Source organism: Scyliorhinus canicula, chromosome 20, assembly GCF_902713615.1.
Source record: "Scyliorhinus canicula chromosome 20, sScyCan1.1, whole genome shotgun sequence".
NCBI classification, from domain to species: domain Eukaryota; kingdom Metazoa; phylum Chordata; class Chondrichthyes; order Carcharhiniformes; family Scyliorhinidae; genus Scyliorhinus; species Scyliorhinus canicula.
In genome coordinates this window covers 81,891,730-81,906,965 of record NC_052165.1, presented here as the reverse complement: position 1 = coordinate 81,906,965, position 15,236 = coordinate 81,891,730, and the positions used below count along the sequence as shown (strand labels likewise).

The window sequence follows — 15,236 nt, the reverse complement described above, 5'->3', positions numbered from 1 at the left end:
TCCGGGGGGGTTTAGATGTTTTCAGAAGAATAGGGAGAGAGGTAAAAGAGGAGGGGGAGTGCCACTGTTAATTAGGGAGTGCATCACAGCTGCAGAAAAGGAGGTAGTTGAGGAGGGTTTGTCTACTGAGTCAGTATGGGTGGATGTCAGAAACAAGAAAGGAGCAGTCACTTTATTGGGAGTTTTCTTTATATACCCCCCAATATCAGCAGAAGAGATGGAGGAACAAATTGGGCGGCAGATCTTGGAAAGATGCAGAAGGAACAGAGTTGTTGACATGGGTTACTTCAACTTCCCTAATAATAAAATAATAATAATCTTTATTGTCACAAGTGAGACTTACATTAACACTGCAATGAAGTTACTGTGAAAAGTCCCTAGTCGCCACACTCCAGCTCCAGTTCGGGTTCACAGAGGGAGAATTCAGAATGTCCAATTCACCTAACAGCCCATCTTTCGGGACTTAAGCAAGGAAACTGGAACACCCGGAGGAAAGCCAAGCAGACACGGGGAGAATGTGCAGACTCCGCACAGACAGTGACCCTGGGCCGAGATCAAACCCGGGTCCTCGGCGCCATGAGGCAACAGTGCTAACCACTGCACCATTGTGCCCCCCTACACAGGTTGCTATTCTGATTGATCACTGTACCTCTCAAGTCTTTCCTCCCCTGGTGGTTGGAGAAGAGGACATCAGTGGAAGGTGAATCTCGGTTTGGCTGTGACAGAGTGGATTCATCCCCTTGCTGAAGTGCACAGGTCAGGAATGGCCTGGAGTGAGGGAACCCCTGGTGACTGAACCCCCAACATGGAGCTGATGGCCAACAGAGCGATGGGGAACATTATTCTCACAACCAATCTCTATACAGACCAACGAGCAGCTACTCGAGAGCCGAGAGTGGATGATCTGGAAGAGGGACAAAGGCTTGCTGTCCTCACACGCACACTCACCATATCCTCCGGCCTGGATGGGTGTCTTTGGGGAAGCACACGTGTACAGGCTGAAGTCCTCGGTCTGGAAACCGGCCCGATTGAGCGAGGGCTCCGATGCACTGCGATGAATCTTTGGCAAGGACCTGGCCAGCAGCTCAATTGAGGCGAGAATCTGTAATGCAGAACCGCTTCATTACTGGGTAGTCTTAGTACATCCTCCCCTTCACCCAGTCAGCCATCATTCTCTGCAACTCATTCCACCTCCCCATCCATGTCAGAGGTTTCTAGTAAGAACCATGAATCAAAGGCTGGATTCATTGATTCATCACAGAAGGAGGCCATTCGGCCCATTGTGCCCACTGAGGTCACCAAAGATTTGACTACACTAATCCCATTGTCCAGCACTTAGACCATTGCCCTGGAGGTTACAGCAATGCAAAGTAAATATTTAAATGTTACAAGAGTTTCTGACTCAATCACCCTTTCAGACAGCAAGTTCCGACTCCCAGCCTCCGAGTGAAAAAGTTCCTCTTCAACTATCCTCTTAGTCTTCTATCTCTTACCTTAAATCTATGCAACCTGGTTAATGACTCCATGACTAATGGGAAAAGTGCATTTCTATCCACCCTATCTATGCCCCTTATAATCTTAAACACCTCTATCAGGTCTCCTCTCAACCTTCGCTGCAGGGGGAGGCAAAGAGAGCAGGAGGAGGCAAAGAGAGTGTGGGGGGGGGGGGGGGGGGGGGGGGGAAGCAAAAAGAGGGCAGGGAGGCAAACAGGAGGCAAAAAGAAATGTGGGAAGGCAAATAGAGGGCCCATGGAGGCAAAAAGAGGCTGGGAGGCCAGAGGCACGGGGGAGGGGCCCAGAGAGGGGGGGAGAAAGAGCCCAGAGAGCGGGGGAAGGGCCCAGAGAGCGGGGGAAGGGCCCAGAGAGTGGGGGAAGGGCCCAAAGCAGGGGAGGGGCCCAGAGCAGGGGAGGGGCCCAGAGAGCGGGGAAATAAAATGTGTGGGATCAAAGAAGGGGGGAGTGCGGGGGTGATGGACAGTAAAGGGGAGGGTTATGGATTGGCGAAGGGGAAGGTTATGGTCGGTTAAGGGGAGGGTTATGGTTGGTGAAGGGCAGGGTTATGGTTGGTGAAGGGGAGGATTATGGTTGGTGAAGGGCAGGGTTATGGTTGGTGAAAGGCAGGGTTATGGTTGGTGAAGGGCAGGGTTATGGTTGGTGAAGGACAGGGTTATGGTTGGTGAAGGGGAGGGTTATGGTTGGTGAAGGGCAGGGTTATGGTTGGTGAAGGAGAGGGTTGTGGTTGGTGCAGGACAGGGTTGTGGTTGGTGCAGGACAGGGTTGTGGTTGGTGCAGGACAGGGTTGTGGTTGGTGAAGGGGAGGGTTATGGTTGGCGATGGGGAGGGTTATGGTTGGTGAAGGACAGGGTTATGGTTGGTGAAGGGGAGGTATATGGTTGGTGAAGGGAGGGTTATGGTTGGTGAAGGGCAGGGTTATGGTTGGTGAAGGGAGGGTTATGGTTGGTGAAGGCCAGGGTATGGTTGGTGAAGGGGAGGGTTATGGTTGGTGAAGGGGAGGGTTATGGTTGGTGAAGGGGAGGGTTATGGTTGGTGAAGGAGAGGGTAATGGTTGGTGAAGGGCAGGGTCATGGTTGGTGAAGGGGAGGGTCATGGTTGGTGAAGGGGAGGGTTATGGTTGGTGAAGGACAGGGTTATGGTTGGTGAAGGGGAGGGTTATGGTTGGTAAAGGGGAGGGTTATGGTTGGTGAAGGAGAGGGTTATGGTTGGTGAAGGGGAGGGTTATGGTTGGTGAAGGGCAGGGTTATGGTTGGTGAAAGGCAGGGTTATGGTTGGTGAAGGGGAGGGTTTTGGTTGGTGAAGGGGAGGGTTATGGTTGGTGAAGGGCAGGGTTATGGTTGGTGAAGGGGTGGGTTATGGTTGGTGATGGGCAGGGTTATGGTTGGTGAAGAGGAGGGTTATGGTTGGTGAAGGGGAGGGTTATGGTTGGTGAAGGACAGGGTTATGGTTGGTGAAGGACAGGGTTATGGTTGGTGAAGGACAGGGTTATGGTTGGTGAAGGACAGGGTTATGGTTGGTGAAGGACAGGGTTATGGTTGGTGAAGGACAGGGTTATGGTTGGTGAAGGACAGAGTTATGGTTGGTGACGGGGAAGGTTATGGTTGGTGATGGGCAGGGCTATGGTTGGTGAAGAGGATGGTTATGGTTGGTGAAGGGGAGGGTTATGGTTGGTGAAGGACAGGGTTATGGTTTGTGAAGGACAGGGTTATGGTTGGTGAAGGACAGGGTTATGGTTGGTGAAGGACAGGGTTATGGTTGGTGAAGGAGAGGGTTGTGGTTGGTGCAGGACAGGGTTGTGGTTGGTGCAGGACAGGGTTGTGGTTGGTGAAGGGGAGGGTTATGGTTGGCGATGGGGAGGGTTATGGTTGGTGAAGGACAGGGTTATGGTTGGTGAAGGGGAGGTATATGGTTGGTGAAGGGAGGGTTATGGTTGGTGAAGGCCAGGGTTATGGTTGGTGAAGGGGAGGGGTATGGTTGGTGAAGGGAAGGTTATGGTTGGTGAAGGCCAGGGTTATGGTTGGTGAAGGGGAGGGTTATGGTTGGTGAAGGGGAGGGTTATGGTTGGTGAAGGGGAGGGTTATGGTTGGTGAAGGAGAGGGTAATGGTTGGTGAAGGGCAGGGTTATGGTTGGTGAAGGGGAGGGTTATGGTTGGTGAAGGGGAGGGTTATGGTTGGTGAAGGACAGGGTTATGGTTGGTGAAGGGGAGGGTTATGGTTGGTAAAGGGGAGGGTTATGGTTGGTGAAGGAGAGGGTTATGGTTGGTGAAGGGGAGGGTTATGGTTGGTGAAGGGGAGGGTTATGGTTGGTGAAAGGCAGGGTTATGGTTGGTGAAGGGGAAGGTTATGGTTGGTGAAGGGGAGGGTTATGGTTGGTGAAGGGCGGGGTTATGGTTGGTGAAGGGGTGGTTTATGGTTGGTGATGGGCAGGGTTATTGTTGGTGAAGAGGAGGGTTATGGTTGGTGAAGGGGAGGGTTATGGTTGGTGAAGGACAGGGTTATGGTTGGTGAAGGACAGGGTTATGGTTGGTGAAGGACAGGGTTATGGTTGGTGAAGGACAGGGTTATGGTTGGTGAAGGACAGAGTTATGGTTGGTGACGGGGAAGGTTATGGTTGGTGATGGGCAGGGTTATGGTTGGTGAAGAGGAGGGTTATGGTTGGTGAAGGGGAGGGTTATGGTTGGTGAAGGACAGGTTTATGGTTTGTGAAGGACAGGGTTATGGTTGGTGAAGGACAGGGTTATGGTTGGTGAAGGACAGGGTTATGGTTGGTGAAGGACAGGGTTATGGTTGGTGAAGGACAGGGTTATGGTTGGTGACGGGGAAGGTTATGGTCGGCGAAGGGCAGGGTTATGGTAGGTGAAGAGGAGGGTTATGGTTGGTGAAGGGGAGGGTTATGGTTGGTGAAGGACAGGGTTATGGTTTGTGAAGGACAGGGTTATGGTTGGTGAAGGACAGGGTTATGGTTGGTGAAGGACAGGGTTATGGTTGGTGAAGGACAGGGTTATGGTTGGTGAAGGACAGGGTTATGGTTGGCGAAGGGCAGGATCATGGTCGGAGAAGGGGAGGGTTATGGTCGGTGAAGGGGAGGGTTATGGTTGGTGAAGGGGAGGGTTATGGTTGGTGAAGGGCAGGGTTATGGTCGGTGAAGGGGAGGGTTATGGTCGGTGAAGGGGAGGGTTATGGTTGGTGAAGGGCAGGGTTATGGTTGGTGAAGGGCAGGGTTATGGTTGGTGAAGGGGAGGGTTATGGTTGGTGAAGGGCAGGGTTATGGTTGGTGAAGGGCAGGGTTATGGTTGGTGAAGGACAGGGTTATGGTTGGTGAAGGGCAGGGTTATGGTTGGTGAAGGGCAGGGTTATGGTTGGTGAAGGAGAGGGTTGTGGTTGGTGCAGGACAGGGTTATGGTTGGCGATGGGGAGGGTTATGGTTGGTGAAGGACAGGGTTATGGTTGGTGAAGGGGAGGGATATGGTTGGTGAAGGGAGGGTTATGGTTGGTGAAGGGCAGGGTTATGGTTGGTGACGGGGAGGGTTATGGTTGGTGAAGGGGAGGGTTATGGTCGGTTAAGGGGAGGGTTATGGTTGGTGAAGGAGAGGGTTATGGTTGGTGAAGGGCAGGGTTCTGGTTGGTGAGGGGGAGGGTTATGGTTTGTGAAGGGGAGGGTTATGGTTGGTGAAGGACAGGGTATGGTTGGTGAAGGGGAGGATTATGGTTGGTAAAGGGGAGGGTTATGGTTGGTGAAGGAGAGGGTTATGGTTGGTGAAGGGGAGGGTTATGGTTGGTGAAGGGCAGGGTTATGGTTGGTGAAGGGCAGGGTTATGGTTGGTGAAGGGCAGGGTTATGATTGGTGAAGGGGAGGGTTATGGTTGGTGAAGGGGAGGGTTATGGTTGGTGAAGGACAGGGTTATGGTTGGTGAAGGGCAGGGTTATGGTTGGTGAAGGGGTGGGTTATGGTTGGTGATGGGCAGGGTTATGGTTGGTGAAGGGGAGGGTTATGGTTGGTGAAGGGGAGGTTTATGGTTGGTGAAGGGCAGGGTTATGGTCGGTGGAGAGGGTTATGGTCGGTGAAGGTCAGGGTTATGGTTGGTGAAGGACAGGGTTATGGTTGGTGAAGGACAGGGTTATGGTTGGTGAAGGACAGGGTTATGGTTGGTGACGGGGAAGGTTATGGTTGGCGAAGGGCAGGATCATGGTTGGTGTAGGACAGGGTTATGGTTGGTGAAGGGGAGGGTTATGGTCGGTGAAGGTGAGAGTTATGGTTGGTGAAGGGCAGGGTTATGGTTGGTGAAGGAGAGGGTTATGGTTGGTGAAGGTCAGGGTTATGGTCGGTGAAGGAGAGGGTTATGGTTGGTGAAGGTCAGGGTTATGGTTGATGAAGGGGAGGGTTATGGTTGGTGAAGGGGAGGGTTATGGTTAGTGAAAGACAGGGTTATGGTTGGTGACGGGGAGGGTTATGGTTGGTGAAGGGGGGGGGGTTATGGTCGGTGAAGGGGAGGGTTATGGTTGGTGAAGGTCAGGGTTATGGTTGGTGAAGGACAGGGTTATGGTTGGTGAAGGACAGGGTTATGGTTGGTGAAGGACAGGGTTATGGTTGGTGACGGGGAAGGTTATGGTTGGCGAAGGGCAGGATCATGGTTGGTGTAGGACAGGGCTATGGTTGGTGAAGGGGAGGGTTATGGTCGGTGAAGGTGAGAGTTATGGTTGGTGAAGGGCAGGGTTATGTTTGGTGAAGGAGAGGGTTATGGTTGGTGAAGGTCAGGGTTATGGTCGGTGAAGGAGAGGGTTATGGTTGGTGAAGGTCAGGGTTATGGTTGATGAAGGGGAGGGTTATGGTTGGTGAAGGGGAGGGTTATGGTTAGTGAAAGACAGGGTTATGGTTGGTGACGGGGAGGGTTATGGTTGGTGAAGGGGGGGGGGGTTATGGTCGGTGAAGGGGAGGGTTATGGTTGGTGAAGGTCAGGGTTATGGTCGGTGAATGAGAGGGTTATGGTTGGTGAAGGGGAGGGTTATGGTTGGTGAAGGGGAGGGTTATGGTTGGTGAAGGGGAGGGTTATGGTTGGTGAAGGACAGGGTTATGGTTGGTGACGGGGAGGGTTATGGTTGGCGAAGGGCAGGGTCATGGTTTGTGAAGGACAGGGTTATGGTTGGTGAAGGGGAGGGTTATGGTTGGTGAAGGGGGGGGTTATGGTCGGTGAAGGGGAGGGTTATGGTTGGTGAAGGGCAGGGTTATGGTTGGTGAAGGGGAGGGTTATGGTTGGTGAAGGGCAGGGTTATGGTTGGTAAAGGGCAGGGTTATGGTCGGTGAAGGAGAGGGTTATGGTTGGTGAAGGGCAGGGTTATGGTTGGTGAAGGGCAGGGTTATGGTTGGTGCAGGACAGGGTTATGGTTGGCGATGGGGAGGGTTATGGTTGGTGAAGGACAGGGTTATGGTTGGTGAAGGGTAGGGATATGGTTGGTGAAGGGAGGGTTATGGTTGGTGAAGGGCAGGGTTATGGTTGGTGAAGGGGAGGGTTATGGTTGGTGAAGGGGAGGGTTATGGTTGGTGAAGGGGAGGGTTATGGTCGGTTAAGGGGAGGGTTATGGTTGGTGAAAGAGAGGGTTATGGTTGGTGAAGGGCAGGGTTATGGTTGGTGAAGGGGAGGGTTATGGTTGGTGAAGGACAGGGTTATGGTTGGTGAAGGGGAGGATTATGGTTGGTAAAGGGGAGGGTTATGGTTGGTAAAGGGGAGGGTTATGGTTGGTGAAGGAGAGGGTTATGGTTGGTGAAGGGGAGGGTTATGGTTGGTGAAGGGCAGGGTTATGGTTGGTGAAGGGCAGGGTTATGGTTGGTGAAGGGCAGGGTTATGATTGGTGAAGGGGAGGGTTATGGTTGGTGAAGGACAGGGTTATGGTTGGTGAAGGGCAGGGTTATGGTTGGTGAAGGGGTGGGTTATGGTTGGTGATGGGCAGGGTTATGGTTGGTGAAGGGGAGGGTTATGGTTGGTGAAGGGGAGGTTTATGGTTGGTGAAGGACAGGGTTATGGTTGGTGAAGGACAGGGTTATGGTTGGTGAAGGGCAGGGTTATGGTCGGTGGAGATAGTTATGGTCGGTGAAGGTCAGGGTTATGGTTGGTGAAGGACAGGGTTATGGTTGGTGAAGGACAGGGTTATGGTTGGTGAAGGACAGGATTATGGTTGGTGACGGGGAAGGTTATGGTTGGCGAAGGGCAGGATCATGGTTGGTGTAGGACAGGGTTATGGTGGTGAAGGGGAGGGTTATGGTCGGTGAAGGGGAGGGTTATGGTTGGTGAAGGGGAGGGTTATTGTTGGTGAAGGACAGGGTTATGGTTGGTGAAGGGGAGGGCTATGGTTGGTGAAGGAGAGGGTTATGGTTGGTGAAGGAGAGGGTTATGGTTGGTGAAGGAGAGGGTTATGGTTGGTGAAGGAGAGGGTTATGGTTGGTGAAGGGCAGGGATATGGTTGGTGAAGGAGAAGGCTATGGTTGGTGAAGGGCAGGGTTATGGTTGGTGAAGGGGAGGGTTATGGTTGGTGAAGGGGAGGGTTATGGTTGGTGAAGGGGAGGGTTATGGTTGGTGAAGGACAGGGTTATGGTTGGTGAAGGACAGGGTTATGGTTGGTGAAGGGCAGGGTTATGGTCGGTGGAGAGGGTTATGGTCGGTGAAGGTCAGGGTTATGGTTGGTGAAGGACAGGGTTATGGTTGGTGAAGGACAGGGTTATGGTTGGTGAAGGACAGGGTTATGGTTGGTGACGGGGAAGGTTATGGTTGGCGAAGGGCAGGATCATGGTTGGTGTAGGACAGGGTTATGGTTGGTGAAGGGGAGGGTTATGGTCGGTGAAGGGGAGGGTTATGGTCGGTGAAGGGGAGGGTTATGGTCGGTGAAGGGGAGGGTTATGGTCGGTGAAGGGGAGGGTTATGGTCGGTGAAGGGGAGGGTTATGGTTGGTGAAGGGCAGGGTTATGGTTGGTGAAGGAGAGGGTTATGGTTGGTGAAGGGCAGGGTTATGGTTGGTGAAGGGGAGGGTTATGGTTGGTGAAGGTCAGGGTTATGGTCGGTGAAGGAGAGGGTTATGGTTGGTGAAGGTGAGGGTTATGGTTAGTGAAAGACAGGGTTATGGTTGGTGATGGGGAGGGTTATGGTTGGTGAAGGGGGGGGGTTATGGTCGGTGAAGGGGAGGGTTATGGTTGGTGAAGGGCAGGGTTATGGTTGGTGAAGGGGAGGGTTATGGTTGGTGAAGGTGAGGGTTATGGTTAGTGAAAGACAGGGTTATGGTTGGTGACGGGGAGGGTTATGGTTGGTGAAGGGGGGGTTATGGTCGGTGAAGGGGAGGGTTATGGTTGGTGAAGGGGGGGTTATGGTCGGTGAAGGGGAGGGTTATGGTTGGTGAAGGACAGGGTTATGGTTGGTGAAGGACAGGGTTATGGTTGGTGACGGGGAAGGTTATGGTTGGCGAAGGGCAGGATCATGGTTGGTGTAGGACAGGGTTATGGTTGGTGAAGGGGAGGGTTATGGTCGGTGAAGGGGAGGGTTATGGTCGGTGAAGGGGAGGGTTATGGTCGGTGAAGGGGAGGGTTATGGTCGGTGAAGGGGAGGGTTATGGTTGGTGAAGGGCAGGGTTATGGTTGGTGAAGGAGAGGGTTATGGTTGGTAAAGGAGAAGGCTATGGTTGGTGAAGGGCAGGGTTATGGTTGGTGAAGGGGAGAGTTATGGTTGGTGAAGGTCAGGGTTATGGTCGGTGAAGGAGAGGGTTATGGTTGGTGAAGGTGAGGGTTATGGTTAGTGAAAGACAGGGTTATGGTTGGTGACGGGGAGGGTTATGGTTGGTGAAGGGGGGGTTATGGTCGGTGAAGGGGAGGGTTATGGTTGGTGAAGGGCAGGGTTATGGTTGGTGAAGGGGAGGGTTATGGTTGGTGAAGGACAGGGCTATGGTTGGTGAAGGGGAGGGTTATGGTTGGTGAAGGAGAGGGTTATGGTTGGTGAAGGGCAGGGTTATGGTCGGTGAAGGACAGGGTTATGGTTGGTGACGGGGAGGGTTATGGTTGGTGAAGGGCAGGGTTATGGTTGGTGAAGGGCAGGGTTATGGTTGGTGAAGGGCACGGTTGAAGAGGCTTGAGGGATTGGGGACAGTATTTTGTGTTATTTTCTCTCCGGTTTAATTCAGGCAGCTATCTGGGACATTGCTCTTCGCGATGTCAATGGCACCGAGACTCTGTGCGCAATCACTACAATCTCACAACTGCAGTCTCAGCAAATGCAACCCTTAAAGAATTCCTACCCCTCTCATAGCCACAACTCACCGATAGATCAGCTGATAATTCAGCCTGTTGTTCTTAGTCCTAGAGCAGTCTACATTTCTCCTTTGCAAATACCAATCCAATGGCGAATCCAGGCCCCAAACCGGGAGGTGCGAAAGCAGACTACTTTGTATGTGAAAATAGTCCTGCTAATTTCTTCCCTAGCTCCTCTGGTAATAATCCTCAGTCTATGTCCCCCTCTCCCCCACCAAACCCCTTGATTTGCTGCTGGAAACACTACATACCCTCTTTGTTGAATTCCCTTTGTTGAAGTCAAGTCTCTTTGCTGAATGAGGTGCTATGAGCTGTGTATAATACACCAACTGTGACCCCCATAAGTGATAAAGAATTATTAAAGCATCAAGGAGGCCATTCAGCCCATCAAGTCTCTAGCAGCTCTTTATAGAGCAATCTATACGGAGTAATCCAATCAATCGCATTCCCCCTCCAGTCTATCGCATGGCCCTGTAATGCCTTAGACAACTTAAAAAACATTTATTTTTGCATTCAGAGCCCCAACGTTACAAGGCTCAGGGGACCAGTAACTTATTCTCCAGCTCCTGTGACAGCACTCTTACTGATGTAGAGAAGGAGGAGCCACGTCTAATACTTACCTGAGGGAACAGAGGGCGTTCGTCCCGCTTCTTTTTCAGACAGTCCGCCATTAACCTCTTCATTGCTTTCGGACAGTTATTGCGCACCTTACTGAGGTCAGGGGTCAGATAACCTCGGCCAACCATGAAGATTATCTGAAAGCCAATCAGAAGGGGAAAGCATATCAAGCCAACGGCAAATTATTAAACTTGAACGGTGGAGGCCCCGCAGCAGGCCTCAACACATCACTGGAACATTTGAAAACGGTTTCAGTACTCTACTTAATATTTTACCTCAGTTGGAGTTGCAGGAAGGGAGCGATGGAACAAGGTGGATCATGGATGAACGTTGACACTCGAGTTATACTTACAATATTTGTGTTATACTGGGATACCCAGTGGCTAATATTTTGTGGTATGAGCACTTGGTACATAGAACATAGAACAGTACAGCACAGAACAGACCCTTCGGCCCTCGATGTTGTGCCGAGCAATGATCACCCTACTCAAACCCACGTATCCACCCTATACCCGTAACCCAACAACCCCCCCTTAACATTACTCTTTAGGACACTACGGGCAATTTAGCATGGCCAATCCACCTAACCCGCATATCTTTGGACTGTGGGAGGAAACCGGAGCACCCGGAGTAAACCCACACACACACGGGGAGGACGTGCAGACTCCGCACAGACAGTGACCCAGCCGGGAATCGAACCTGGGACCCTGGAGCTGTGAAGCATTTATGCTAACCACCATGCTACCGTGCTGCCCACTGATGTATATTGTAAGTATGACTCTGTACTATCCTTTTCCGAAAGGATACCCGGAAAACTGGATCATTGTTGCTTTTTGAAATACTGCAAATTCACCCACAGGGATGAGGCTATCGATAGGCAGGATGGGAGGCGGAACACATGGTCATTTCGCCTTGCTTATTCTCCCCAACCCTAGCCCCAGTGACGACGCATTCCTAGCCCTGATATACCATGGCTTTCTGGAGTGTCTTTCACATCGAAAACTGACCCAAGGGACTCAGCCTGCTCCCCTGATGAATCAGTCCGATATTATCGATTTATTTCAACTAAACAAAGTAACACAGCAAAAGGGGAACTTCATGCTAAACAATGTTATCAGATGCTTGAATTAGATTACGTTGAACGGACAGGATTAGATTTCAGACACAGAATAAAGCTACCGTCCACTCTTTGACAGAATAAAGCTGCCCTCTTCTCTAATCCAGTTCAAAATGAGTTGTGCTTATATGTCTCCACTCTCTATTGGAGTGGCTGTAACAAAGTATGAATGGGCAGTCACAGCCTCTGAGATAGGCCAGCAACACTGAACCGAGAATCATACCCAGGGCAGCTGCCTCTTGATGGAAAATGAAGAAATATCACAGTGGTGGGTCAGGGACAGGAACAGAGTAAAACTCCCTCTAAATTGTCCCCCATCAATTACTCCCAAGCAGGTACAGCATGGGGTTAGATACAGAGTAAAGCTCCCTCTACACTGTCCCCATCAAATACTCCAGCGACAGGGACAGCACGGGGTTAGATACAGAGTAAAGCTCCCTCTACACTGTCCCCATCAAATACTCCAGAGACAGGGACAGCACGGGGTTAGATACAGAGTAAAGCTCCGTCGACACTGTCCCCATGAGACATGCCCAGGACAGGTACAGCACGGGGTTAGATACAGAGTAAAGCTCCCTCTACACTGTCTGCATCAAACGCTCCCAGGGCAGGTCCAGCACGGGGTTAGATACAGAGTAAAGCTCCCTCTACACTGTCCCCATCAAATACTCCAGAGACAGGTGCAGCACGGGGTTAGATAGAGTAGCGCTCCCTCTACACAGTCCACATCAATCATTGCACGGGTTAAATGCAATGTCCAGGCATTTTTACTCAGGGCGAATTCTCTGAAACATTTCTAAGTGTGGTAGCGAGTGGGAATTGCCAAGAGTTTTCTGCACTCGGCCCAGCAAGGCCTGCAACACTATTCGATGATAATTGGTCCACTTAATGAGGCCTCAGGGGCTTCTTGTCGCAGATGATGGCTCGCCAGCTGATTCGCTGGGACCGCACGCACCAGTCCCCCGCTAACAAGGTCAAGCAGCTCTTAAGCTGCACTTGCTCAGCCAATGCCAGCCAGCCCGGAACAATGGTGCCGGGGAGACTGGCCCCAAGATTCGAGGCTGCTGACTTGGGGAGGCTCCTAGACACGGTGGAGGCCAGAAGGGATGTCCTGTTCCCTCGAGGGTCCAAGAGAGTCAGCCAGTGCTGCCTGGGATGGTGGCAGCAACTGTGAACTCAGGGATTGTGACCAGGAGGACTGGCCTCCAGTGCTGTATGGAAGTCCACCACCTACAGCAGGCAGCACGAATGACTAGACACCAATGCCCCCCACAATGCCCTGCAGGGAGCAACTACCCCCCAACTCCCCCATCCAACCCCCAACCCTTCCTTCACCCCTCTTCCCCCTTCAACCCAACACCCGACCACTGGGAACAACATATGTGGCTAACGCTGCCCTCTCTGTGTCTCCGCAGGAAAAACTCTCCCACAATCGGCAGGAGAGCCCAGATTGGTGGTGGAGTGCCGGACTTAAGAATCTTCAACTCCTTCAAGGAGCGGACCCTGGAGGTGACTGGTGTGGCCGAGGACAGATCGGTCACTCACGTGGAGGCTGGTGGACACTGCAGAACCACCGGGCTCCACCCGAGGAACCTGGCAAACCCGAGTTGTTACTGCCTTACTGACTGGTCCACGTCTCCCACAGACCACATGTTCATTCTCCCGCAGATCCACCAGCCGACGGCGCCGGCCTATCCCGGGCAGCCCCCTTTCCCGACTCCGGGGAGAACACCTCGTAGGAGAGCTCCGAGGATGCAACTGTTATAGTCACGGCAGAGCTGTCAGCCTCATCTTCCACCAGCGCAGATACACACACCTCGGAGGAAAATGTTTTGTGGTCAAGCTTCTGGGGCACAATCTGGTGAGCACCACACTGCTGAGGATCAACATCAGGTGGAGGCAGGAACCCCAGGTGAGACAGCAGTCGGAGGGCTGCTGGATCCCATGACCCAGCTGGGTCCCAGCCTGATGCTGAGCCTGTGGTACAGAGGTACCCAGGGTAGATCGAGACGATAGGGTGTGGCCAGGACATTCAGAGGGAGAGGTCAGCGACATACCAGCTGTTCCATAGCAGCTTGAAGGAGTGCCAGAGGCTACAGCCGCAGGAAATGGTGCCAGCAACGCGTGATGTAGCGGACAATTAGTGTGGCGACCACAGTGGAGAGTCTGGTGCACAGCATCAGCACCATTAGTGAAGGTGCCCAAGACGTCGCTCAGCTGGTGACGTTCATGGCTGAGGGTCTCAGCAGAATGTCTGACTCGCTGGGGTATGTCACCCAGTACCAGACCGACCCATGAGGTTTTGTGGGATATGTCCCGTTCTCAGCTAGCAATGGCCGAGGCACTGCGGAGCTTGTCCCAGTCACAGATGGGCATTGCTGAGGCGCTGCAGAGCATGTCCCAGTCACGGAGCAGCATCGCTGAGAACGTCGACATGATGGCGCAGACTATGGGGAACCATCAGGGCTGGCAGAGCCAGATAATGCAGGGGCAACCGGGGCTCGAACCAGCTGCCCCTCCGACCCCAGGGCCCTAACCGGGATGAGGGGGTGCCGAGTGCCAACACGGACCCATCCCATGGAGTGGGGATGGTGGCCCCAGCTCCACAGAGCTCCGCCCCTCTGATGAGGCTACATCTCGAGGTCAGCACACGGGATATGTGCCATCAACAAGTGAGCCGGGGCCCTCCGGCCCCAGAGGACACCAGTCAGGGGCATTGAAAGCCACCCATCCCGTAAGCAGGTGCTGCCTCCACCTCAGATATGCATCCTGGGGAAACACCTGGGGAGGCTGCTGAATGATGGGAGGGATATGGGGTGGCTCTCGTCAATTGTATGGAAATTGGGCTCAAGTCGTGATAATTCTCGCTAATCCCAATTTGGCCTGGGGAGCAGGCCGGTTGCATTGCAAACTGCTGCGGATCTCGTTTATGGTCTCTCCCGCTATTCACAGGCCTCGTTTCGCTTGAGCGAAAGCATGAGGCCAGAGAATCGCGCCCTCTGTACTGAATGGGGTTTTTCCTGTCCTGAGAGCGTTTGATGGACACTGATTAATAAGAATCTATCCCATTGTCAGTGATAATATTCTAACGGTGAACATTATTGTCATTATAAGAGTAAATCAAATTATGTAGTTTTGCAGTAGTTAGTGTTTACTCACCTGATCTCTGTTATTGATGTTTGAGTAAGGTAACTGCCCACTCATTAACTCATAAAGAACCACCCCAAACGCATAGACATCAGACTGAAAACTGTAGGGGTTTTTGTCTTGCATTCGGATCACCTCAGGCGCCTACAAAAAAGGCAAAGGTTAGATTAGACAGAGTGAGCACCAGGTCTACTGGTAGAAGTCAGATCCCTCTGCACAGTCCCAGTCACCCATTGCACCGAGGGACAGGCAGCTCAGTGAAAGATTCCGAGCTTCCGGAAAGGACAGCTTCAGAAACAGCCGGCCTTCACCCCAGCCTCTATCCAGGCACTGAACATGTAGTTTCCAGGTGCACTCCTCTGGCTCTCACTCCTCATTGGGAGTGGTAGATGGTGAAGTAGCCTCACACACAAGACAAGCCATTCAGCCCACGAGCCAAAATCTACAGAAAAGCAGAAGCTTGTAAATTAGCTGGATGGGAGTTGTGGCTATCAACAAAAAGCAAAATGCTGCAGATGTTGGAAATCCGAAATAAAAACAAAAAGCACGAGAGAA

At 52.3% G+C, this 15,236-nt stretch overlaps 1 protein-coding gene across 3 annotated transcripts in view; it reads right to left on the bottom strand.

The window, feature by feature from the left end:
• Positions 1-15,236, bottom strand: part of braf (B-Raf proto-oncogene, serine/threonine kinase) — a 159,909-nt gene that overhangs the window by 13,867 nt on the left and 130,806 nt on the right. For all 3 annotated transcript variants that reach the window (XM_038780232.1, XM_038780233.1, XM_038780235.1), the window contains 3 exons: positions 14,694-14,825; positions 10,420-10,554; positions 949-1,102 (listed from right to left, as the gene is read on the bottom strand). In XM_038780232.1, coding sequence (XP_038636160.1) covers positions 949-1,102; positions 10,420-10,554; positions 14,694-14,825 — 421 coding nt within the window. The remainder of the gene's footprint in view (positions 1-948; positions 1,103-10,419; positions 10,555-14,693; positions 14,826-15,236) is intronic.